Below are 27,353 nucleotides of genomic sequence, written 5' to 3'. Positions count from 1 at the left end.
CATCGAGTGAGATGTGTTCATGTTTGCCTGTGCGCGCGTGACACCCTACTTGTTAATTTAGTAAGCGAATGCTTACCAGTTCATACGGCCTATAAAACTAGTATCCTTGCTGTCTATATAGCTGCCTACTAATTTGCTTTCGCAATCAATGCTTCGCCCGTTCGGCGAAACTACGACCTTTTTGGGAGCGACAGAAAGTTGGGCTAGTTGATGCGGATTCATTTTAGGAAAATGTAGGCGTGCAGACGAGGACACAAGAAGAGGCCAGCGCACCACACGAACGCCGACTATCAACTGAAAGGTCGCACAGTGGCGGAAAAGAAAGCAGAAACAAAACTTGCTGCTTTTATATTGTTGTGCGTCTGTGAGATTACTTTGGTGCTTCATAAGTCTAATATGCTTGGGAGCCAGGATAGAACGTCTTCAGCTTCTCATTAAAGTTAGCACTTCTTGTCTGTGCGATAGAGCAAATGCCTTAAAGGGACACTAAACATAAATACTAAGTTGACGTGGACTGTTTAAATACCGTTCCAGAAATCGCGCAATGCTTGCTTCGTGCCAAGACAGTTTACGAGAAAATTGCATTTGAAGGGTCAGAATACCTTTACCGCAATTCAAATCTCCGGCCACTCAACCGGGGAGTGGTGACGTTGCATAAGCCATCACCGCTCTTTGCGGCCGTCGGTGAGTAAAACGGTGCTCGACAGACAGAGGTACGGCTTTTTGCACAAAACGCGAACGCGCGGCCATGCAAAGGCGAGCCAGGACACAGCGGTGGATTCGCCGCGGCAGCTGCATTCCGTCAAGTGGCGTGGACCGTTCGGGCATCCAGCGACATCACATGGGCGTCAAATTCTCTGATACTTGCAGTTTGTGCGAGTTTCGCAAGCCAGCAAAACCAGCGCAGCACGATTCGATAACGAAACTACCGAAACGCGAAAGCGCAGGCGGCGCAGAGTCGAGCGAAAACGAAACTTTTCGACCGTCCGCGTCTTTGTCAAGGGCAATGTCAATGAGTTCGTTTTTCTAAATATGAAAAATAACTGGCCAAGTAGCATTTTCGTTAGTCTTTTTATGCAATACAATTGTATTTTTTTAACGAGTGGCTGAGTACTAGTGCCATTACTTAAATGAGGAGTGCTTTCGTCATCGAACAAGTACTTGAATGACCCGGGGGAGACTCTAATCGTGTTCTGCATTTACCTCAATTTCTCGATTACTAAAGCTCTATTCGTGACAATATTGACGCCTTACAGATTCTTAAGCACTAATCTCTCATTTTAGCTTGACATAATGTTTGCCTTTAGAGGCCCTTTAAGGCAAGAAATAATCAAAAGGAAGCAGGTTAAGCGTGTGTGCTGGTTACTGTTAACCTGAGATTCGTGTTGTGAAGGATAAATATTTGTGACTTGACGCTTTTCACGTGCCGCTTAATTTGTACAAGAGGTGACTTTTAGCGTCACGCATGAACTGAATGTAAAAAGCACGGAAAATATCGGCATATACCTAAAAAGTATTCACCTTTATTGTGATCGAAACAACCAACACTTCTGATAGATTTGGTACCCGAAGAAAATACAAGTGAATTACACTTGCTGAAACAAAGCTTATGTCTTAATGGCACTTCTCAAATTGGAAATTGTACTAAAAATGTGCCGTTATATTATGGCACCAATACATCACTGCGCCTCACCTTAACGTACACGTGTGTGAAGTAGACAATGGCAATAATCTGAAAGCTCACATTGACATAGGCGCAGGCTACCAGAAATGATGTTATTTGCAATAGCATTCTTTCTTGACACCGAGTAAATGTTGGAATGCAGGGAGTTGAGGCGCCAGCTACTGTGATGCCAGGGTTGTTTTATTGAATAAATTTGCGAAAAAATGTCTGAATGTTTTTGTTATGTTCAGGAGTAATGTGCCACCGAGGTCGGCTGCACACGTGGGTGTAAGAATCGCAGATGAGGCCTTTCGCACATTTGGACGTTGCGGGCACACCGAACAACGTTAAATACATGCACGGCTGCCCAAGCTCTGAAATCAAAACCATAAAGAAATGTCAATCACACGTTGGCAGAAAAAATTTGCAAGCAGAAAAAGTACTTGAACACGAAGAACATTTCTCCTCTGAATCAAAAGCCGTGTTCTCTTTTGTGAATTAGGCATTTTATACGTCTTGAGTCAGCTAACTCAGCCTCTTGGTTCACTTCAGATGATGCCCATGACAACAATTGTCCAATCATGTGAGGTAGGTAGGCAGATTGGTAGGCAGAAACTTTATTTTCTGTCCGGCAAGTTAATAGGGTGGGCTTCACCCTGCCAATATTGTTATACATAATTGTATAGTAAAGTAAATGCTCAGTACGCATTCTACATGTATTGTTCAAGATCAAGACTGCCGGAAATGCTAAACTGATTCATTTTAAGTGTGACCACGATCTATCCAGTAACATGCAAGACTTATTGCGAGAAAAGCAAACTGACTGCAAGTGTTTTCATAGAGTGCCACACAGTTTCACTTTCACTTTGTTTCCTTCAAGGCTCCTTGCGGGTTATTACACAAGGGTTGGGAGCACAAGAACATATTGTTATTTGCTAAACAATATTTCGGCCATGAATGCAGATGAATTGGCGATGGTAGCGTTGTGGTAGGAAAGGCCATTCCAGTCTGCCACCGTGGCGAGGAATTAGTAATGACGAAAAGGCTGCAGTGCGTGCACTTAGGCGAGTAACATTTCGCGCATGGCTCGTGCGCTGCGATAAGCGTGAAGGCGGTAGCATTTGTGGCACGTGGCGAAGTAAACTGGTGCATAAATTGCAAAATAATTGTGAGATCGCGATACGACGGCGATGGGACAGGGCGTACAAACCCGATTCTGAAGAGGACGGGAAACTGGACGAGTTGGCACTGATTCATGGCAAATAAGCAGCAACACACTGAAAACGAAGACGAAGGAAGGCGTAGACACAGGACAAGCGCTTGTGTTGTTTCTACGTCTTCCTTCGTCTTCCTATTCACTTTTAAGTGCGCTGCTGCTTATTTGCCGTAAACCCTATGCTACGTTTAATGAGGACCACCGGCTATCACGCGTTAATTTTTACTACAACACTACACCGTAGAGAATATTTGCGCACCTTAAGGCAGACAGGTGAATTCATAATGCGTTGCATAAAATTCAAGAGCAACGCATGTGGTGTGAGAACGATTATAGCAGGCGCTGTGACTTTCGAGATATTCTTGGTATTGATAGGATGATATCAATAGTTCAAAGAAAATGAAATCAGGTCCTCGGACGAGTCTCTAAGGAGAAAACGAATGATTATCTTCTAATTACCTTTTATTATGTTAAACACTTAATTTCAGCTTGTTTTCATTAGTTGTTGATGATAGTACGTACGCACTGCGTTGCGCTACCATTACTTCGAGTTCCGTATGAAAGCAACAAGAGATATTTAATAATCATCAGTGTAATAGCTCACAAGTTCCGCGCAGCACAAAGGCCTTTTCAAGTCACCTTAAATTACCTCTGTGCTGCGTCATCTTGAATCGTCCTATAAATGAAAAGCCCTAACTTCGTTCATGGACAAGATCAATTAGAAGAACCAGAAAGCTCGGCCTTTCGTTACTAAAACCAAGCCAAGGAAAACACATAAGAAATTAAGCGCTTTGAATTGTAACGTCGAAATTAATAAGCAAATGGGAAATAAGACATGACAATATGCCGTCACTGGGAACCAAACCCACGACTATCGATTGATTTCGAGGGATGATCAAATGAGCTACCTAGTCAGGCTTTCCCCCGTAAACTTTCTCGGGCATTTTTGTACCTGTACTAGACCAATGGCACTGCCGTTTCGTCATTTCCTGTCGTAGTTGGCCGCCTTTCCTTTGACTTAGCACAGGTTGCTCTAACATGCAATATACAATCGAGCGCCTCACAACGAATGCCTCTACAACAAAATGCACCTGTATAACGAAGGAATAATTATGGCCCGGTCCTATTGTGAACTGTGCGGTGCGCGACCTTTATAACGAAGTGACCTGTATAACGAATGATATCGGAGTCCTCAAACACTTCGTTATAAAAGCTTTCCATTGCATACCATCGCTAATCGATTTGTCGCTCTAGGTGACATGTCGGACTTCGTTTCCATGCACTTGATCTCAGCTAGATCGCTGTCCATTCCCGTTTGATTCCTTATCAATTCTGTAATAAAAATTTGAATGTGTTGCTATCTGGCGTTCTATATTGCGTTTTTGTTTCTTCAGTTTTACTATTTTTGAGGCAGACGGTACTCCACCGATACGTCTTTTCTTTTTATTTGTACAGACCAGAGAACGAGAATGCTAGAATTGCGGTGCTAATTAACCGCCGTATATTTGCAAATATCCTCGACACTCTTCCTTCACTCCACCGTGTATAGGGCCACCTGCCATGCCGAATAAGCGCGACAGTGCCGACGTCTGAGTATATGTCCCGAGTCCCGGCTTGACCCAGTCGGGGATGGCCAATTGTCCTGACTTATAGCTTTTTCTGATGCTGTAAAGCCAACAATAAACCAAAATTTCATTTTACTAATGCCTTACAGCTCTGTTGCGCATGGTTCCCGTTTGTCTTCTGCTGGGTTGTCATAACTTACATAAAGGCGGTTTCTTATTTTTCGCGGTTCGAGTTGTGTTGTCGGCTCCAAGCTTTCACAGTATTGCCTGTATTGTTAAGCTGTAACTACTGCCCCTTTGTTGTTGCCAATCGCGACATGGCCGGAGGAAAATATTTCTGCAACTTTTTCTGCACGCACAAACTGAAATTAGCGGCTCCTGTAGTCGCCGTGCTTGTATACAAGCCTTCTCGCACGCCATCTTGACAACGAACAAAATCGGCATCCATTGTCATTTTGTTTCCTCAAATGCGCGTGTGCCGCTGCATGCTCCGACGCGTCAAGGTTCTTGTGCGTGCGCGTTACAAGCGCATCTCTATTCTGCTAACAGAATTTTTGTACGCAAGCAATGTCACGTTCAGAATAAGGCCTGATCCTAATCTGTGTGTTTTTGACGTCTGTTGGTCTGAGCCCGTGTCTATGAAGGGCGTTGTGGTAGCTATGATTTCGCAACGATGATTCCGGGTGCATTATAATCCTCCTTCAGGTTGGCAGCGTCTATATTCTGTCGCTGCTTTTTTTTTTTTGCCATCATTTATGTTTCTACCGTGTGCCTCAAGACTCCGCATTAACCCTTTACCTGCCATTTTTTTTTCTGACTGTGGCAGAGCCCACACCGTTTTTTTTTTTAAATCACGTGCTGGGTCAGTGGATATTTCGTACAAATATAGAAATACATAGAAGGCTGTTTTTCGTCGCCGTTTTCTCATATTTCAGTATTTGTGAACACTTCTTAAATTCCTTGGTCTGTCATAGCCCAGACGGACGGACATGCCATTCTAGTCATGACCAGCACTGTCCTTTCGATACTCAGTCCCGGCCGCTTTTTTTCTTGTTGGCTCGGCAGAAATCTTATGCTACACTGAAACTGGTTCTCCGTAGTCTGTTTCTTCCGATTCATAATTCATCAAGTATTCATAAATCTCTCTGCCTGTCAAAGTGCGGATGGATCTGTCACACTGGTTCACCATGGCTGTCCTGCAGTGACGGAGCGACAGAGCACTGAAACATTCGCTCCAGCTGCAGTAATATATTCACCTGACAATGTATTTGTGGGTTTAGATGACATCGCCATAGATGGAACAACCGGCACACAATGTTAGATTTTGCATTAGTTGCTTCTGGAGAGGCAGGGAGTACGCTGAAAACGCAAACCGAGCATACTCGGGAGTGGTAGTCAAAGGGTTAAGGGTTGGTACAACCTGCTACACGAATTTGGCATCACCTCGCCTTGCCCACGCACGTAAGGTTTTTGTTCTCCAATGCAAAACCACTGCCTTTTCGAATTCATTCATCTGAAAAATTGTAGTGAGTAGAAGCAGCTTCCGCATTTTATTGCGAGCACCGCGGATAAGTTATCCAATCGTATAGCGCCTGAACCACTACACAAAACAAGCTTGTGCATAATTGCCTACGTTTTTTTTTACTTCGCTGCGCTTAGAAATTTTCGTATAATAATCATATAATAATAATAATAATAATAATAATAATAATAATAATAATAATAATAATAATAATAATAATAATAATAATAATAAGTACACACTTATGTTATTCTGTGTTACATTTTCATGTGGTGCACTGTGATGCTTAACAGAAAATTGCTTGTACATATTTCTGCCGTCTGGCTATCGTCCCCGTCCTCCGCTGTAATGCATGAGGGCCCGAAGCGCAGAAATATAAATGGAATGGAATGAAGATCTACCCTTCTCACTCTCCACCTCTTTCCGCACCCCGTCAAAATATTATTCACCTAATTCGGGTACGCAGATCATGCAGCACCCGCAGAAGCTGCCTTCAGTGCTAAGTCGACCGTGGCAGGTTTCGACTGAGACATGCGGGCACGTGGTGTTTTCGCAGACGTGCGGTGGACACACGAAGGCCGTGGCCCCCTGGGCTATCAGAAGCATCAGCCACTGAGTTACCGTCATAGCGCCAGTCCTGCAGAGCCCTGCACGGTTGACAGAAAAGTTCATTCAAACAACCACGAAACTGCGACATGACACATACACGCACGCACGATTATGGTGTGCAGGATTATGGTGTGCCCGATTATGGTGTGCACGATTATGGTGTGCGCGATTATGATGCGCACGAACGGATGCCATATTCGAAGGCGGTAATGGAGCCCAAGATGTCCACATTAGGCTTGTAGTGTGTGCAGGACACTGAGCTAGGAAGAAGGTTCTCGATCACTGGCGTCTTCCCACTGCAGTTCGGAACACTTTCCCAGATGCTTCCAGTTAACCCTGCTTTATATGTGGATCCAATACATTGTATGACTACAACTTACCTGACGTCATAACATAGTTTAATCCTCTTCCGCTACGGTACAGGATTTTCGGAAAAATAGGATGATAATTCTCTCTCTGCTGCAATAAGCTGCATTTCCCCGCCTTCGTAAAGCTTCTCTTATTCTAATGGGTCCATAGTTACCTCTCTGTGCATTGTTAACAGCAGAACTACCTTTCTTTATTTTTATCTCGATTAAAATATATCGTTTCCCCGGGGCACGCTCTGTAATCCGTATACTGTCTTACTTTCATATCTCTTCATAAAAAAGTTGTCGCAGTTCCACCTGAAAGGCGAAGCATCAATTGCGATAGCAAATTTCAAGAGAGCTATACGGAGTAATGATAGCAGCTTTATCAGCTGTATAAACTTGGACATGCAGCAGCACCGGCAGCACGCAGAACTGTTGTCGACGCCGTCGGCGTTTTGCCCGCGTTCGCTCAAAATGCGTGCGGCGTTGGTGACTATTGCCGGAGCCTCTGATATAAATAAGCACTTGGTGCCGCAGCTAAACGTCGCCTCCCTTCCCTACCCGCCCCCCTCCCCCACGGCCTGTCGCACGTCGGAAGAAGGCACGTTTGCTCTACATATATGCATCCCTTCTTTCGCTCCCACTTACCCTTCCCCGTTGGCGCTGAGCCGTGCTCCCTCAAGGGCTGCAGAAGATAGCGTCAACCTTTCCCTTTCCCTCAAGAACCACTTATCATCTACATATATGGTGATTGTAGAGGAGGAAAGAGACGCCTACTTCTGCAGCCCTTAAGGGAGCACAGCGCAGAACGCGCGTTTGTTCTCCGTCGTGCATTCACTCCCCGTGAAAGCGCGCGTCCCTGGCGCCCTTTCACTCGCACATACAGCGTTCGGCGCGCGGCTACGATTTCCTCGTAACAGAGTTATGTTTTCTGCACATTCAAATTACAATCCGACGCCACCATGTCTGTAGGTTGTGGTTAAGTCGCACTTTACCCACTGTGAGAAAAATTGTTCGGCAAGCCTTAGTGTCGTTTCGGAGTAGCCGCAGACCATAGGCAGCTCGTAGGAAGACGCAGCAGTCGCAGAGCAGACAGATACCTCATCATACACCTCGGCGCCGATGGGAGCGCTCTTGAAGGGGGGGGGGGGGGGGTACCTCAGTGAGCAACCGGAAATACCACATCACAAATAATTACATCACGGGATGGGGAATGACTTTGCGCACCAACGTGGCACAAACAAAATAAGCAAGAAACAAGGGAGAGTCATACCCTATGCACAAGAACATACAGCAATATGAACATAATAGTAACATAAGGGCAAGAGTAGACGATATAAAGTAACAATACATGTATCCAATGTACAACAAGACATAATCCCGCGACATAGACCGTTAAGTGGGCGGAGTCTGTTGCGTTTGGTGGCTTCTTCAACCGCTGACAAATGAACGTTTTAGCCAACGCGGACAATTGCATGCTCATATTCTAGTCACCTCAAATCTACGACAGCGACTACGTCGACACTGTTCAAAACCCGTGAGGGGTTTTTGCCAACCCTATCCTTCTCCGCATGCACTTCGACAAGTTTCGAAGCATTCCAAACAGATCCATCACTTAGCCTGAACGTACTTGAAGAGCCCCGACTTGATGGGACGCGTGGTCGCCAACTTGTCGTCAAGTCCATAAAGTAAGCATGGGGTTCCTCAGTGAGCAACCGAAACCAAAACCGAAATACCACACTTAGCAACTCTACTGACGCGCTCGTTCGCGTCTGCCTAAAGCACGCGTACATGCAGCCAAGAGAAATGTTGCGTCCGGGGCCAACGCGTAATGCACGTTCTAGCTAAACCACCCGATTCCTGGCCTAAACCCCACGCTGCTAGTGCCATTTTAAAAGCAAATGGTTACGATCATAAAAGCAAAACAAAGCATGCTTCATATGTCTTCGAAAGTAGAGTACGGCAACTAGCCAACAATTTTTGCAGATTTCGAGTGCGCCAGACAAAGGAGACATTTTACTCGACTTTGGCTTAAAGACTACAACGAGAATGCTATAGGACAGTTACAGTAATTATGTAGCGCACCAGGGCAATTTTCACAAACCTAGACGTCTCTTAGCACGATCTTTCTCTTCTTTTTCCATGCTGTGTTGAATTAATAATAAACTTGAATGAGGCCTGTTCGAGTGCTCAAACACACTTCATCTCTTTTGCTTGCTTTCTGTTCGTTCGTTATATTGTCGCTTTAAAACGATCCTGAACGCCACCTAATTGTTGGTCTTCATTCTTAGACAGTGCGCGCCTTTCTGCTATTTAGATCATCGTCATCAACATCGGTGCCTTGAAGAGACATGTTCTGTCTAGCCTTTAATTTTAGGCTCCCCTGAACGGTAAACAGTTTGCTTGGCGAAATGTGATAACACTAAAATAACTTTCGCACTTAGTTTCCTGGACTTCTACAGAAATTACGGGGCATGATTACAATGCTCCTTCATAAATAAAACGTACTCGATATCCGTTGCACGCGTCTCGATGTGATATGTCCTTCGCGTGGCCCCATCGCTGAGTCGGCCATGGATAATTGCTAAACTGAGTAGGAAACCGCGCCGACGATTGTCACAGACACAGAGAAGTCGTGCAATATTGGCCTACACTGAACAACAAAACAGCTCCAACATGCGGGACAAGCAATTCACACGTGACTGCTAACACGACGATGGGCAAAGCCGAAAGGAGCGGGTTTAAAGAAACGAAGGGGACGCAAACGTATAGCAATTAAGTGGACCGTGAATAAGGCGAACCGTGGCCTGAAGCCTTCTTTCTCCTTCTCTTTTTGCGTCTTCGACCACGGAAACACGCTTTACGTAACAGAGTAAGCATAACGAAAGCTACTTGTTTACCTGTTTCAGTTGCGCAGATGAGAGGTCCGAACTGCCAACGACACCATTGCGCAGCAAAGTGAACGCCCCCGCGAGACCGGCTGACAGACAGCGCTGCGGTGTGGCGGGGGGCTGACCAACGAGGCCGGCACGCACATGCGCAAAAGCCCGCAACGTCGCAGCTGTCGTTCACACGACCAGCAGCTGTGGCCACGGCTGCGACCCTCAAAACACACTCCGCTTCGCTCACGGCTTCCTATGTAGGGAGGCTGCAGTTTCGTTTAACGAAGTGCTCATAGGTGGCGGCCCGTCACGTTTGACACCTGGCTCTCGGTTAATCTCTTCCACACAATGCGGCAAGTGCGGGCCGTGATTCCTCAGATCGACTGCTGTTTGCAAACATGCAGCCTATACTAAACTTGCCGGGGATAGAGACAGAGAGAGTGAGAGAGCAATCTCTAATAAAACGCAAGGACTGCTGTCGGCATGTGTATAGTCGCTTGCATGTTCTCTGGATGAAAAATGGAACGGAGGATTGAGAAGGCCTTAGGATACAGAGAGCGCGAAAAAAGGGGGGTGGGAAGGCGGGGAGGGGGGGGGGGGCGTGATAAGGGTGGACTTGATATTTGCACATAAAATTTGATGCGTTACACTGGAAACGAAGGCAGCGTAAAGATGAACTTCGGTCATTCTAATGTTTATACAGCATTACCATGAAGCTTGTCTGAGGATAAAGCAATGCCGGAGAGTAATCTGCAAAACGGTGCCTGCGTGTGATCCAGGCGTCGCGACTACGCCGGCATAGAATTGGTCGGCACTACACAAATTCACCTAGACATCATTCTGCGGGTTGCGAAGGCTCTGTTTTCATCTTTCTTTGTCATCTTTCTTTATTGTACGAACAGAATAAGTCAAAATGTTAAGTTATAGTGTAAATAATAGTTCAGTAACAGGTGCAGCTGCAAATTTCTATGACGCATATTTTAACTATAGACAGACATATATCGGTATTTGCTCTGTAAAGCAATTGACGACTATTCTTGGGCTACGTGCTGTTAGGCATTCCCGACTGGAGTACCCCTGCGCAATTCTTGATACGTCAGTGAGCTCGGCGCTGAGTTTTTAGACAAAATATTGTTATTAGTTGGTTGGACCAAAGATAAATGACGCGATTCGCTGTCGGTGTGGATCAAGAACGCTCTACTGGTGTTGTTGGTGAGTAACATAAATTTAACCCTTTCAGACGCCAGTGAATTCGGTTGACTGAAAACTTACCTACACCGCATTTTTTTGCATATTCAGAATCATAAAAAGCACACAGCTGCAGAATAGATTAAGAATTTTACATTCTTTAGTGAGTTTTGTCAAGTTTACAGAATATGGACTCCATGCGAAAACTTAGTACAGGAACATTACATATGAGAACATCAACTATTTCATGTCTAGCAAGCTCGAAACGCACCCATCCCGGCAATTGAAATTATGCCTGATGCAACACACTGTGAAAAACGATGAAAGGAGTACACCCACTGCATACAACAGCATACTCGCACCGAGCAAGTACGCACAACCGTCTACCTTCCCACTCGTTTTACTAAACACTTTGAACCCGTTATTCAAACTTGCAACACGATTCCAATATGAACAGTTTCAAGGTGTATGCGACACCACATTTGAAATACCATTACTTTCATCAACGCGATTGCTGTTGACGCTCTTTCTTGACGTACACAATTGTATGCACAGCTTCATAAAGGGTTAATTAGAGAAGAAAGAGAATTTGATCGCGTGGCCTAATTGGTAAGCCCGTACTAGAAATTTCATGTCGAAAACCCTTGGCCTATTACTAACCCCGCCAACCATTGTCTCTTTTGGGGCGACTTCACTGGGACACAGCCACAGCGATGCTTTTCTTGCAGTTTACAATTTCATTAGAGATACAAAAAGAGTACTTTGCTGAATTTCTAGAATTTTGAATTATTTCTATTATTTCCCTTCTTTATGTCAAAATTATTTCATCTCAAAATTCATAGTAGTGTTTTTTTTTATTTCTGCTTGCAAATTTAGTTTTTGTTTGATTTCTAATAAATATAGTTGAAACCGCCTGCTTCTTGGCCAATCCCCCGTAGTGGGTATGAGCCAAAGTTTGGGAGACAAGACAAGAGCGCTTTGTAAGCGCTGCAGTTAAATACTAATTCCATAGATATTTGGAAGTGTATCCTCCATATTAATTTGGAATAATCCACCCATTTCTTGGCCAATCCCCCGCCGTGGGTAGGAGCCACATGCGTGATAGGCTACAACAACAACAGCACAAATTTAATGCCGTCAGGTGCGCCTCGCGGCGGCCTCGTTCTCCGACCTCCGTTCGAAGAAGAAGAAGCAGAAGCCATTGTGACAAGCAGCACGCCTTTTTGTGTCCGTCCAGGCAAGTGCGTTTATTTTTTTTTCTCACCCTACCTGCACCAACAGTTTACTACAGGTTGCATCCGCTTCACTTTTAGCCCCATTTAAGGCCAGGCTTTCACTAAGCAAATCGGGAACTCTTGATCACTAGCATGAGCAAGCGAGGTGGGCCCGAGACTGACTGCATGACAGAAATATAACGCCCTCACTCTTTCTCTGTTTCACTGTCACCCCCGGTGTCATACACCGGGGGTGACAGTGAAACAGAGAAAGAACTTAATCAGTGATCATCATGTATTCGCGGACAATATTGCAGGCCCAAACCATCCTATCATTGCCACAATGGCTGACACGTCATACCCCCAAGTTGAAAGTGTTCTCGGTTCAGTTATCACGACAGACAGCGTGGACTCTCCCACGCGTAATTCTCGCATTAGTTTATAGTCTAACTACAATGCTTGTTGCTCTAAATCCTGCCGGCATTGCTGTTCTTGTTTGCGTGCCTGTGAGGCACGTTGGCCGTGGCCAAGGAATGCCAGCCGCGACGACTTAGATATATGCGTCTTTATATATGTCCCGTTCGAGGCCCAGATGAGAATGCAACAAGCCTGGCCTCTGCTAAGATGGCCACCCGAAGGATGGCTCCTCCATCAACAGTCTGCGCTGTCGAGTTCACAGCAGGCTCACTTTTTGACACTACGCAGCGTTCCGTCTCATTACGAGCGTTACGCTTGGACAGCAATAAATTGTCATTAGTTTATGTGGGCGTCCTTAGCATTAACAAACTTGGTGTTGTGCAGGAAAGAACAGAGAATTTAGTGCATAAATATTACATTTCTAGGTCACGCAGGCTTACACGGTCCCATACAGGTGAGAGCAAACATCAATAAACATCGTAGACGCTCTTTCCGCCAGCGAAACGTCTGACCCATCATTGAACGAACACTCTTGCAGAATTTGCTTTAAAATGCCTGCCATTTAGTTCAAGGCTTGAAGCATACGACAGCAATTGTCAGCACAGCCATAGTAAAGCCTGCACATTTCTTCTATGTACAGCCATGAGCAAATGTCTCGAGGCCATCTGCCATTCCACGATGCATGGTTTCGCCATCCGCGCCTCTAAGGGTTTGCTCCCGGGCGGTACATGTACATGAGCGCTGAGCTCTGACCAGCTTTAGTTCCGCTATTGAGACGTACGCCGTCACGTAAATACTTAAATTATCATATTGCAGCTGATTACATGTACTACTTAATCAGTGATCATCACGTATTCGCTGACATGAACCAACGCTTATTACGCGTTCTCGTTACAAAGACGCAGTTCCAGTGTGCTACCCTATAAAACCGACGCTTACGGTGACGCATTGAAGCAGGTGGTATGTCATACAATAGCCTGGTATGTCAACAAGACAGGATCAAAACAAGGTGGAGGCCTGGAGGCCAAATAAGGGATCCTTCGTTCGACTACTGTCGGTAAATGACATAGGAAGTGTGGTGCGAGTTGCCGTGATGGTATGGTGCAAGGGTTGATAAGATTGCTCTTCCAACACAAAAGAATACAAATACTATGGTAATTGCACCATTCTTTTTTTTTTGTTGAATTAGGTCACATTGTGGTCATGGTTACGTCAGGCAACATCACTAAAGTAGCAATTTGTTCTTGTTAGTGGTTAATTAAGAGCAACAGACACAGTGCGTTGCGGACGAGGTATGACAGGAACAACTTAGCGCTAACTCGCGACATTCTATTTCGAAGATCGTGACTATTTTTTACGCCAAGCGAAGCAAAGGCAACATCATGGTACCGCAATCCTTCTTCCCCTTATTCCTCAAATTTTGACAATCCGCTATGTTAAAATCACTGTTTATTGGCGAGCATTTTTTCTATGTAACACTCAACTGACCGCCCGAGACTCAAAAAATTTATTGTGTCAATGTCTACAAAGACTTCACAAGATCAATAACAAAGGTATGTGTTTTCATTCTTGCATCTGGAGATTAGACCATGAACATATCTCATCGACTTCACGTTTCTACTGGTAGAAGAACATGTTCCTCATCAGGCAACTTCTTTTGAAAACATTTCACATTAAGAAAGTTGATCTTGAAGTGATTTCAATGCTTATTACGTGAACTATGCGCGTCTGTCAGTATCCGTGTGAGGGTCTACGTGAGCACGTGTGCTGCCATGCGCACGGTAACAAGCCAATAGTTCTGGCGGTGATCCCCAGAATGTGCCAGACGAACCATGAGCGAACTATGTCGTTCAAGTCAATTTAATTCATTCGTTTAACAGTAAATACACTAGAGGGACTGGATCAATTGAATTCATTTATTTGCCAGTAAATTATATTTTTTCACCCGCTATAAATGTGTGCCAGAGTGGTTGGATAGCGTCAAATCACTGACAACCGTAAAGCAGTTTTAATAAGGTGCCATCCTCAGTCAGGTTGAGCGGTAGAAAAATTTCGTATCTCCACAGTTTTATATTGTGTAAACGTTATGAATGTGTTCAGATTATGTGTTAACGTCAAGTAAGTATTAGTCTTGTATTTTTATGTGCCAGGCAATAAAAATAAGAGCAGAGTGGTATAGAGGCAAGACTTACGTCTGGCAATGTGTAAGTGCACAGTTCGAATCCCTGTTGCACGGTTTTTTTTTCTTTCACTTACTACTTTTATAAACGACTCGGAGAACACTTCGGCATTACTTTGGCGGACATTCTAAATACTAGAGTAGTGAAAGCATAAAATATAACGTAATAAAAATAAAACGTGTTAATGTCGGCTACAATACGCACTGGAAGAAAAGGCGAACTTACAAAAAAAAAGAGGCTTAAACACTCTTTTCTATTAGTGTACAGGGGTGAGTTACAGACACGAGAAAGCACCCTTAGGGTCCAGCTTTCCTTAATGTGTAACTCTTGCAACACTGCCACACGCTACAGGAACTTTTCGGGCTTCACGAACCCATGGGAGACGAAGTCCAGCCGCATCCTCAGCCCAAACAACCACAAGAGATCGTCGAAGAGCCAGGACAAGGGGCTCAGCCGGAACAGCGCCAGCAGCATGAACAGCAGCTCCAACAACCTGAGCAGCAACCTGAGCAGCAACCTGAGCAGCAACCTGAGCAGCAGCCTGAGCAGCAGCCTGAGCAGCAGCCTGAGCAGCAGCCTGAGCAGCAACCTGTGCAGCAACCTGTGCAGCCTCCAGCTGATCGCAGCCTCGCCCCAGATAACCCGCACAGCCAGATGGTTGCGTGGGCTGCTGCCTGGAACGTGTTCTGCTGCTCGCTGCTGCGTCGTGCCATGCCGGTGATGTTCCTTGCCATGGGCGACGCCTTCGCGACCACCGCCAAGGGCATGGTCGCCTGGATGAATGCCTTCATCTACAGCCTGGCATACATTCTGTGTGAGTGAGGGCTATACGGCCTGCATATAACATGTACGCCATTTTCAATCGACGGCGGCGGTCGTACGGTGACACGTCTGGCCGTCGCGTAAGGCAACCTGTCGCCGTCGCATGTCGCATCGCCAGCTTTACGCCGGCCAGAAATGTTCGTTTGCCAACCGTAAATCCGCGTAGCGGCTTCCACCGGCTACCGTGATTGCCTAACATGGCAGCACACACGCCACCCTCTTCGATGCTGTTAGTTCTTTCTCCTTGCTCTCGGTCATGACAGCAAGAAATAATTTATGAACGTTCACTTAGTTTGGTCTCACGCTGCAGAGGACAAAGTATTGGTGGTGATTTTTCGTTATTGTCGAGATCAGCTGTTTGTTTCGACACTCTTAAGCCTAAAAGGCTAACGAGAGTCGCAAAAGTGTTTTGAGTGTAATCAAACAAGGCGCCACAGCATCCAGTACCCTGTTTAAAACGTTGGCCTCGTGGCCACGTGTGCATTTTTTTGATGGCGTGCGATGGTACCTAAACGGGTAACAATGAAAATTTGTTGTTTTCTTTTCTTCTTTTTTGGCGATAATTCCTGTCCATGTCCCACACCACGACGCCACAGCGGGACAGGGTCGGCATCGTCGCCATCGCTTGAATAGCACGTCAATTTGGTTGCCTCCTTAGCGTACGTCTAGTTCAATTGTTCCCGTTCGCCGTGTTTAGGCTTGAGTTTGCAGAACATATCTTATTGTCGCCAGCTTCGTTGCACACTTGCCACCGCAAGAGTGGTTACGTGAGGATGCCTGACCACATCCCAATATCTTACACAATCGTGTTTTTACTTGGTTGCTTTGTTAGGACCTCACCAATCGTAAGCAAATTTGTGACACTGCGTCACAAATTCGTCACACTGCGCACGCAATGTGACGCTTTGCTTTTGTAATATATGTTCAGGTTCCCTAAGGATCACCATCATCAGCGTCGTCTGACAAAAAGAATAACAACTGAATAGGGGGGCGATCAACAGAAGCATAAACCTTGAGCCCAAATTTCTTCAAACGAACTTGCCTTCTCATTCATCAGTTCTCTTATGGAAAATATTACTTGATTGATTAATTGGTTCACTTATGATTCCGGGCGGTGACAGGAGACCGCAGTGGTAGTGAACTGGTAGAGCGCCTGTCTCGTATGCGGGAAGAGCTTGCTTCAAACCCCGGTGCCACCGGAAATCCATCATTTTTTTTTCTAATGGGAAGAGATGCACCTCAACCGGGCGCTCGGTTGTATATACGCGTATGGGTTATTTATATGGGTTGTTTATATGGGTTTATAAGGGTGCCCTACAGAGATTTGCGAGAAGTCTCAAGGCGTCCCTCGTCCCGCCACAGCTTTGGGGAAAAGGCGAGCATCGGCCGCTGCTGTGGGAGGCAGACGAGTGCTGTCGCCGGGTATACCTATCGGTAAATAGGCACAAGCGCGTTCCAAGCCCGGTGCTCGGCAACTATGGGAGTTTCAGACGCTTGGAAGGACGCCCACATATTGGGAAGTTAGTGAAATGTGACCGCCAGACTCTTTTTCCTGCGCTCACGATGGTTTCAGCTGGATTTTAAGGGCGCAGGCTACTTTCCCAAGCATATCAACCATGCAGAAAGTCGCTCGCCAGGCCGGGGTAGGCTTGTGACCATTTTAAACGAACCAGTTGGTGCCAGGCAGCAGCAGGAATCGAACCCATGACCTTCCGCAGCCGAACATCCCTCCTTCGCGGAAGGTGCCTCAATTGGTATATTCTTCTGGGACACCGTTGTCTTGTTAAACGCCGTATAGACAATTGTTTTATTTATTTCATTCTTTATTTTATTTATCATACTCTCAGGGCCAGAGACATTATAGAGGGGAGTGGCACAAAAGAAAATGTGGTACCTTGGAAGTAAACAAGACAAAGCGCTGCGATTCATGTGAAAACAAAATGCTAGAATACAAGAGATTTCTTTCTATACAATGTTATAGTGCTGTGTCACAAAAGATAAATTCTGGTTACACAATGCTAGTTAGAGTTTCACGAAAGAGGCTGTTATCAGTAATATCTACAATATCAATAGTAATGTTTACAATACCAACAGCGGCGGGCTGAGTGCACAAGCCCTTCCGCGAAAGTTTTGCTTTCGGCAGCTTCAGTCAGAAACGGGAAAATCGTTGTCGAGTACGTGCACGCGCTATTTTAAGAAACGAGAGCGGGAGTATTACGAAAATTGGTGCTCACCTATCATGGTTTCCAGCATGTTTCCAGCATAGTACTTCATAAGCACGATCGATCCCGACGGCAGATAAAAAAATTGTGATAAAGTTTTCCACGGTGTTTCCCGCGTTACCGCTGCAGGGTTCGACGCACTGACCGGTAAGCTTTTCATTGCACTAAAAAAGCATCGTTACCATAAAAATTGGTTGATGGTCCCTTTAGTGTAACTTGGGTTGCTATAACGTAAAGCTATTTCCAACCGTTTTTATTCCATTTCTGCAATCAGCCCGCTATTATTGGTCAAACATTTTTCGGGCTGCCGCCGCTTCGCCTGTCTGCCACGCGACGGCTCGAAAACCGCGACAACTCTCTGATATGACCTGTGCACACCGATTACACATGATTAGAAAGAACAAAAAAAAATGATTATTTCTGATTACACACCTTTTTTCGCCGTTGGCCCTCCGCTATTGGTCAAAAGCTTTCAGGCTGCGCCCACTTAGCCTTTCTGTCACGCGATGTCACTAAGCCACGAAAACTCACCACGCCAAAGTGTGCGCATTAAAGATGCATTATTGTGCCGAACAAAACTGAACCTTTTTTTTTTTCTCGTATAACCGGAGACTGTCCCCCGTTCCGAAAGGAATAGAAGGCGTCTGCCCACCGATCCGCTCTGGCAGTGGCAGGGGTGATGCCGGGGAGGACAGATTTATTTGCGTATGATACAATTTTATCCGTGGTAGTATAACATTGTCAAGCTCTTTAGGCACGTATATGGCATCACTCTGCCAACCCTTCCTCGCTGAGCATCCGCTTTAGTGGCATTTTTAACCTTCCGTTGCACGCCGCCACGATTTTCGACCAGCCACCGCAAGCTAAGCAAAGAGAAGCGGGCAAATCCCAGACGCCGGCACCACCCTCCTCATCCGCTTATCTACTTTCACTGCGATAGCTCGACCCCACTGAAATCGTCTCCACTTCTGCGTGTTCTTCGCCTCTTCTCAGTCAATTGGATAAGAAGGAACTTGTCAAAATTGGCCACGTTATTCGCTTTGAAAGCAAACAAAAGTGACCGCCTATAAACGTGGACAGCATTTTATTAGGGGTTTCAAACAACGCTGTGGGTTACCGCCCGATGCTTGCGTCGGTGGTTACGTAAATTTGACGCCGCGAAATCGGAATAAAAGCAGATTGGCACAGTTTTGCGTTATTGCATCGCTTTACCCTGTACTCTTCGCAGCGCCTGTAGCGACGATGTTGTGCCGCACCATCTCGCTGAAGCAACTGTCCATCGCGGGCGCCCTGCTGATCAGCGTGGGCCAGATAGCCTGTCTTGTCATCGACAGCCTGTTGCTCATGGCGCCTGTGTTAGCACTGTTCTGCGGTAAGTCTGCCAACGGATATTACTAATGCGTCAGCATTAGAACGCTCGTGTGAACGAAAACCCGGCGGCGTCCGGCGGTTACCTCGTGGCGTGGGAGAGGAAGAAAAAGTGGAGAGGGACAGAAAGCGTGTGACGTCGCAAGTGTAGAGGAGTAACGATAGAGGGAAAGGAGGTGAGCGAGGTTGTGCAGGAAGGAGAGGATGTTGTGATGTCACGCCTTAGGAGCCAATAGGAATACAGGTGGAGCGTGACGTTTCGCTTGAGGATTATGAAAGAAAGTAGATGGGGGTGCAAAGGAGGGGGGGGGGGGTGTTCAGGTATTTGCACAGGCAAGACATCGACTCACAGTGGAGGAAAGGAGCTAGGAAGCTTACCATCAAGTATGCGACCGGTATGGTCAGCAACATGGCAACAAAGAACGTCAACCGCAAAGTGAGAGAGGCTGAGACAATGTCATGGGTGGCGACAATGGAAAAGAAACCTGCTATGACTAACTACCTCAAGGAAAAAAAACAAAATCGGGATGCCTTAGAACGCGTAGTTCCAAAGTGAGGTACACCAAGGATGAAGACGCATGTGCTTCCTGCTTTACTAGTAAAGCTAGGGAAGCGATGGAACATGTTTGATTGGAATGTGAAGAAATCTGTCCAGCTGCCAGTCTAGGCTCCTCTTGCCTCCTTGAAGCCCTCGTGTTCAGGGATAGCAGAGGGAAAGTAAACATGTCCACTATAGAGATTATAGTAAGAGGCGCTTGGAGGTTTAGTGGCAGAAAAGTAGGGAGACCACCACAAACAATGGAGACGTACAGAAACAGAGTTCCCAGTAATGGTTCAAAACGTTTGATGCTTGAAATTCTTTGTATTTGTATTCGACCGTAATTTATTAATTATTCACCGTACGACCATAACCAAAAGTGCCATTAAATCATCACTGGACCTTTACCCTCTCCCTCATCATCGAAGAATCGCTCGTGTACGTCTTTTTAACAGCTTTTATTACAGCTAACCTGGCTTGCGTAATAGCATTATTTTCCTCCAGGCAAGTATTCCGTGGCGGCTGTTGAATTCATGTGTTCAGCGTGAATTCGGTAAAATAGTAGCCTTTAATCAATCACTGTCACTGCTGCCATTGATGACTCGAATAAACGACCAGATACCATTGCAAGCCTTCACCCAAAAAAGGTGACCGAGCTCAAATGCAGAACAAACACGTTCAAGAACTCTTTTTTTTTTCTTTCCTCGGACGATTGCCATTGGAATGCCTTGTCTGCTGATGTGGTCGAACGTCCAAGTGTTGATTCATTTCTGCAAGCGATTAGAACTACAGTGCCGTGGGCGGGACCATGCACACTTCAAGGACGTTACGCCATCTGCCCGCACGTTGTTGCTTTTTCTTTCTTATTTTCTTTAGTGGCAAGAGCACGGAGTGACACTCTTGTTTATTGCGCAGCAAGTTCCGGTTAGAGACCGACTTTCGGTTTGTCACAGAGGTGGGACGAAATTGAAAATAAATCATAAAAAATAAAGACAGGTAGATATCGATGGTTCTACTTATGGTTGATGATAGATATGACATCAGAGCACAGGTTTAGCATAGTAAAGAGCTAATTCAGCGCCAGGAATAATTCGAAACAATCAAGGAAAGTCTAATTCCTGTACACCAAAGCACACAATCGTACACTTAGATACCCACCGCACCAGTAATGATATGGCTCCATGTGCGTGGTAGTTTCCCGCCCGTTCCGTTCCCCATAGAAGTAGACGCCGGGCCAAGTGTTGTGTACCGTCGAGTTTCCGACGAAGAGGACGCCGGACCTAGTATAGTGCAGTATAGTGTAGTCTACATCGTTTACATCAAGAATTCACCAGCATTCTGTGTGTCTGTACCTTACCTCAACATATTAACACAAAGTTAACACAAGGAAAACACAAAGTTAACCCAAAAACACACCAGGGTACACCAACGCCGAGGCGCGAGTGCCACTAGCAAACAACGAAGTCATGGATTAAGGTCGTTTCTCATTTTTTTCTTTCCACTTCTGCATGTTCGAATAAATGCGCATGCTTCGTGCACTCTTTCTTTTCTTTTGTATCATTGTTAGGTTTTACTTTATTAATTTCAAGTGGGCCCATCCCCAAATTTAAGTAGGCCCACCCCCAAATTTCAAGGTGCTCCCCCACCCAAGTTTAAGTTGGCCCACCCCTACTAAAAGCTTCTCCATGCATTTTCTTAGGAGCCCTATGTATCCCTAAGGGTTTTCTCTTATAACTTTTTAATTTGTTCTTTGTCGCTTATAAAGCTATCAATCATCTACACTTACACTATAATAACGATTAAATATGTTAACTTTGGAGATTATGCATTTTTGAGCAGATACAAGGCATTACACTTTTCGCGTGAAGGGGCTGGGGTACTCGCCAAGAATGCTTACGCATTAAAATTACTGCGATAAAATTTCCTAAAATAAATTGAAAGATATTGTCTATGAAATACGCAACATCTTATATTTTTAGGTGGATCACCACAATTCGTAATTTACAGTTAAAACGCTACATATTGAATTTTTGCAAATAGGGGACCATTGAACTCTCATATTTCGCTGTTGTATGCGACAATATTTCAGCCAAATATTTAGACAATAATGCTAAGAATAGTAAACAAGACGACTGAGGACAAATATAAAGTTGTTACAAAAAATCTGAAAGCTAGCTGTCTCAGGTTGACGCTTTGTTTACGTTATAAATCTATCAAAAATAAACTTGGGGCCTTAAAAAGAAAGTGCTTAGGGATCGAAGCACAATCCTTCTATGGTATTTCAGTTATTTATGCACTAAATTTTCCGTTTTCTATAAATGAAGGTTAATTTTCTTGCGATTTTCTCTAGTACATCATGTATTGCTTTAATGGTAGATTGCAATGTCACTGAGGCAGGCAAATTTTTTTCCGCGCAACGTATTTTGGGAATACATTTCTAGAGGCCTACTAATTGCCACAATATTTATAAAAAAATCAGAGAGGTTCGAATTTTCGGCTCATGTGCTTGGTGTATTTCTACCTTTTTTGTTTTTGTTTATCTGAGCACCAGGCCTTGACCTTAGTGTTGTTCATGAGCACGTTAAATAAACTATTGGCTGATTGATTCATTAGTATTATTATTATTGCTCACCTGTCGTCGGCCAAACGGATGTTCATATGCTTGCGCAAACGACGTTCCATGTGTGCTCGCAGGCATCGGGTCGGCACTGTCCACCGTGGTGAACGAGACGGCGATACACCTGCACTTCACGCCGGCACGGAGGAGCAAAGCGATGACCCTGCACGGGGCGGCGTTTGCCTTGGCGGCTATCGTGTACCCCGTGGTGCTCTTGTTCCTGGTGGACACTTACGGGCTCAACGGTGCCCTGCTCCTCTCCGGTGCCCTGTCCCTCAACGCGCTCGGGGGATCCCTAATTATCGCCAGGTGCGCAGCGCATTGCACAGCTGGCTCGCGGACGCATTGCGAATACCAAAGCGGGCGAAATGGGTTTGTTGATTGGGTCTCATTCTGAAGGACAGGTAACTCGCTAAAGATATCCGGTTAGAGTCTACCACAAAATCTTACTCAATGGACGCCTGTGCTACCAGCGCCTTTTCTGGACCGCGCCTCAACGCTGAAAATGTTGCGCAAGCGCACAGGGTATGAAAGACAAAACTATGTTCATCGTGAGCATATTGTAATCTGAGCTATGGCTCTTTTACTGTGACGTTGAACAGCAGGAATGGAAAAAAAATCGGCATTTACTTCAGTAGCAGATATTTACAGAATTCACCATATACAACACTTACACGCCCCTTCGAGTGCACCATACGGTGCAGGGAGATCACACTTCAGCTATTTCCTAAAAAAATATCAAGCAAAATGGCACAAGGTAGAAAATAGTCGTGATAATGGAAAACGGTGGACACATTGCGGAAACTGTTTAGAATTTGTTACGCAAAACAATGACACATGCTGCCTTTTTAATTTCTTTTACTAAGCGTTTTTCTGCAGTCCAATTTATGCTAAATTTTGTCCATTTATTTATTATTTCCGCTGCCCATCATTCATATATTTAGTTATTCTTCGTCAGAGTCAGGAAGTAAGGCTAGCGGAAGACATGCGAGCAATTCTTTGTGGCCACTAGCGTGATGGCAGCACATCTTCGCGACTCGGGTACTAGCACCTTCTGCGCTGTGTTCTTAAAATGCGCACATAGTACACCGAGCCACGCAGTCCATTGTACCCGCTAAGTATGTTCAAAATGAAACGACGTACTCAGTGGCCAGGCAAAATATTTGCCCGACGTTAATGCACTAAAACACTCGAACCGCAGCAACCGAAGCAACAAAATCAATACTTGATGTCATGTGCCCTGATATACGGCGGTTTCATATGCCAACATCCATACAAATAAAATATTACACAACAGAAAAAGGTCGCACTTTTCAGTCACTCCAACAAGCTAATCACATAATCGTCGCTAAAACCTAAAACGTCGCTGAGTGAGCTTTGTTGAGAACTCACGCACACATACGCATGCGCGTATGTGCCCAAACTTTGAAAATTCAGGATGCGGGTGTGTGAAGCTCGGCGATAAAAGTTGGCACAGTGCCAAGAGAAAAGTCAGCGGCACAGCTGTCACAGCGGATGATGGATTACCTAGATAAGGATAGTCGAGCAGCGCTGCGGATGACGTCATGAGCACAGCTGGCGCTGTGCCAGCTCGCTCAGGTAGAGCGGAGCGGATAGCTTCAGCGCCCGACATAATTCGCCGCTTGGAGAGGCGCGCAATAAAATAAAATAAACAATTATATAAGCAATAAGAGACTAATCAGGTAAACAATGACGGCAAAAATGAGAGAAAGTACGCTCACGCAAAATACGGGTTCAGTTCGTGGAACGAGTTTTTTTTTTTTTTTTTCTCGCAGCCACCGCAAAAAACATGTACATTCAGAAAAGGCGGAAATAGACCTTTAGACATTTATCAAGCACAGTGGCTAGCCCTTACGTGTGCTATTACAAGGTAGTAAAGCAAACTTTAAGACCCATATCAGACGTGGTTTCACAAAGCGCAACGTCAGCTGAAATGTCGGAACACGCCTAGTTGCTAAATTTTGTTACTCTCCTCATGAATTTTCTTTGCGGGAATTGCAGTCTTGTTCTGTTTCATAACCACGTGGAAAGTATCGGGTGAAATAATACGTCTTGCACTCTTTGTAACGTATTTGAAAAGAAAACCACTCACCTCTTAAAGGTGGCGAAAGAAGAAGCGGAGCAGTCCAGACATGCCTTGACTCGAAGAGCAGCCATCTTGAATATGGCGCGGTGCATCAAAACAGTACCGCAGACACTCAAAGTCGTGCGTAATGTGTGCGAAATACGCCGTTTACGAAAAGAAAAAATTCTAGATTGTTATTTTGTAGCTTTCTATGCAGTTACAATAATTTAGAATGCTTATACTTTAGTTTTGACTCGATTTACAGGCTGGAGATCATCGAAGAACAGGGCATTTCTGTTTATTATTTAGCAGGTTTTTGTGAGAGCATTTACAGAAAAATTATTTTGCTGTACAGAAAATTTCTGTGATTTTTTTAATTTGCACTTATTTTTTGCAGCGTGGCATGGCTTCATGGAGGAAGTAAAATAAAATTTGGCAGACTCAGCTGTACTTGACGTCTACGTAATGAGAAGCATTCATGCATTGTAGCAAACAGCAAGAGGTGATGTTGAAATTAGTATATGTTGTAGTGCCCATAAGTATCATAAGTAAGACAGAATGATTACAATGTCAATATATAAGATTAAAAGCAAACTAAAAGCCAATGACAAATACGCAGGGGCCCCAGTGAACTTGATCAATACATATAACCCGTGGCCCATGCCCAGTCGACCCGGGTCTGTGGCACGTAGTTTTAGACTGCACTCTAACCGGGATCGGCCCACCAAAAGAACAAGATACCGCACTGCCAGCCTGTCTGCAAAAAAAAAAAAAAAAAAAAGTGGCTGCACTTGGAGAAGTATGATTCGCATTAAAACTGAGAGGGACCACGTGTCAGGCAGCTATCCTCGGCAGGCCGACTCCTCAGACGCCACCCCTTCTTCCAGTGCACGTTGACTCTTGGGAAGTAAGCCCTCCATAGTTGCCTGACCTTTAAAGTCATTGTTTAGGTTCCTGGTATAGCTCCTGGCGACGACCTCAATTGTCACGACCTACCCGGTCCACTTGCGCTCCGCTCCACTATCTCCCGTACTGGCGGCGCGCTCAGCGGCCAGAAATGACGGCTTGCGTATCACGTAGTGAAGACATATTTCGCCTGAGCCTTTCCATTATATTTTTTTATGAAGAGGCTTCAAGAATGTCACGTGGCCCTCCTTCCTATAGTCCTATTTTTTCCTCCGTGCGTGGCTTACTCAGGCATATGCTTCCCAAGACAAAGTTGTATATTCTCTACGGTTAATTGATTGATAAGAAAGCCGCAGTTTCGCCCGAAAGGCGAAGCATGGATTGCGATAGCAAATTAGTAGACAGCTATACGAAGTAGGGATAGCAGTTTTATCGGCCGTATAAAGTTGTAAACCTTCGCTTACTAAATTAACAAGCACGGGGCGTCACGCGCACACACGTAAACGTGAACACCTCTCACCCGATGACCGCGGACACTCGCTGTCAAATCGCTGAAGTGAGGAGGCGCGGCAGCAGCAGCGAGCGAATTGACCTTCGCGCCGTCTCTCGCTTCAAGGCGAACTAAACGTCGAAAGCACAGCGCATACTAAGCTACCAGCCGTCGCCGTACTTTGTCCACATAGCAGATCGCTTTGAAAATGAGGTCCGCGCGGGCGCGCACTTTGCCGACGTCGCAGATCCCTTTCAAGATACGGCGCCCGCGCAGGCGCCCCGTGAGCAGCAGCCGCCGGAGGAGAAAGCCGCCCCCCCCTCCCTCTTCATCGCCTCCTCCCCGTGCCTCGCGTGCGAGCGAAGACGGCGCGCTTCCGCCCCGCCTTTCTCCCTCGCGCGCGCGAGATTTAGCCGCGAATCGTCAGCTGACCCTCGCAAGCTTTCACTCGCGCATACAGCGTACGGCGCGCGGCGACGATGTAATCGCGTTTGGACTTTATACGGAACATCACGGCGACGGCAACGGCAGAAATACGGTTGGAGTGTGAATATAACTGCTACGGCAATAATAAATTAACTTACTGCTTAAATGAATAAACGGTGATAATTCGTGGGGAGGCCAAAACACTCTTTCCTACGCAGGCCTGCATGGATGTCTCCGGACGACCCGATCGCTCCTATCCATCGGCCGTCGCATGCAGCGCCGGCAGCAGTCTCTGAGGGCTCGACGGCAGTCGGAAGCGGAGCGAAAGGCGCCGAGGACGACGGGGCCTACAAACCGGAAACTTCCAAGGTGCGCGCCCCGCTTCTTCCGGTGGGAATTAGGTTCCGTTCGCTGTGAGCGGAAAGTGCCGTTTCGATCACACTCGTTGAACGACAACTGATGACGATATTGTCGCGTTTTATGGCGTTTTAGAGCGCACGGGGCAAATGAGCTGTCAATGGGTGGCGAATTACGCGGGGTGGGGATGTTGTCTGAATGTAAACAGGCCTAGAAAGCATTGGTTGTAAGTGTGCCCAAATATTATAGATGACATCACACGGAGATAGGTTCGGTGCCTCAGATGTGCAGTTCATCAGTCCAGCACTACCTTATATTCGTATTTTATTGTGTCTTTAAACAGAGATTTTATTTGAATTTATTGCAGAAAACGCTAGCTTTGTGCTTAAGTGTCCAGCTGTGACGGGAATGATGGGAAATACATGGATTTGCCAAATATTCGAGCTTGTGGCTTCAGGTGTTCTTGTGTCCGTGTGGATTAAGCATTATAGTTTCTGCGCACACGGATAATCATTACACATTGTTGCGTTTATATATAGCGTAACGTTTAGATGATTATGGTCAGTTAACGACGTCACAGAGCTGTTAGAAACAAGGATGAAGTTCAAGCAACTACGTGTACTAATAACTATAATATATATACACACGATCCCCATGGTAGCTGACCAACATGCCTACATCTCCGGTTGACACTAGCGCCTAATTTGCCTCTAGT

The 27,353-nt window shown here is 45.6% G+C and overlaps 1 protein-coding gene and 1 long non-coding RNA gene across 2 annotated transcripts; one reads left to right on the top strand and one right to left on the bottom strand.

Moving 5' to 3' along the window:
* Window positions 1–1,823: 1,823 nt before the first annotated feature.
* Window positions 1,824–9,931, bottom strand: LOC119432988 (uncharacterized). Its single transcript, XR_005188224.2, has 3 exons — window positions 9,826–9,931; window positions 6,416–6,613; window positions 1,824–2,037 (listed from the first exon to the last, which is right to left on the bottom strand). It is a non-coding gene; the product is annotated as an uncharacterized LOC119432988 (long non-coding RNA).
* Window positions 9,932–15,181: 5,250 nt separating this feature from the next.
* LOC125941316 (monocarboxylate transporter 9-like) lies at window positions 15,182–26,698 on the top strand. The gene is made up of 4 exons (XM_049658329.1): window positions 15,182–15,620; window positions 19,079–19,222; window positions 22,451–22,682; window positions 26,500–26,698. Exons 1-4 carry the CDS (start codon window positions 15,182–15,184, stop codon window positions 26,696–26,698), a joined length of 1,014 nt encoding a protein of 337 aa, XP_049514286.1.
* Window positions 26,699–27,353: the final 655 nt, after the last annotated feature.

The sequence above is a fragment of the Dermacentor silvarum genome, chromosome 11 (assembly GCF_013339745.2).
Source record: "Dermacentor silvarum isolate Dsil-2018 chromosome 11, BIME_Dsil_1.4, whole genome shotgun sequence".
Taxonomy (NCBI): domain Eukaryota; kingdom Metazoa; phylum Arthropoda; class Arachnida; order Ixodida; family Ixodidae; genus Dermacentor; species Dermacentor silvarum.
This window is presented reverse-complemented; position numbering and strand designations above follow the sequence as displayed.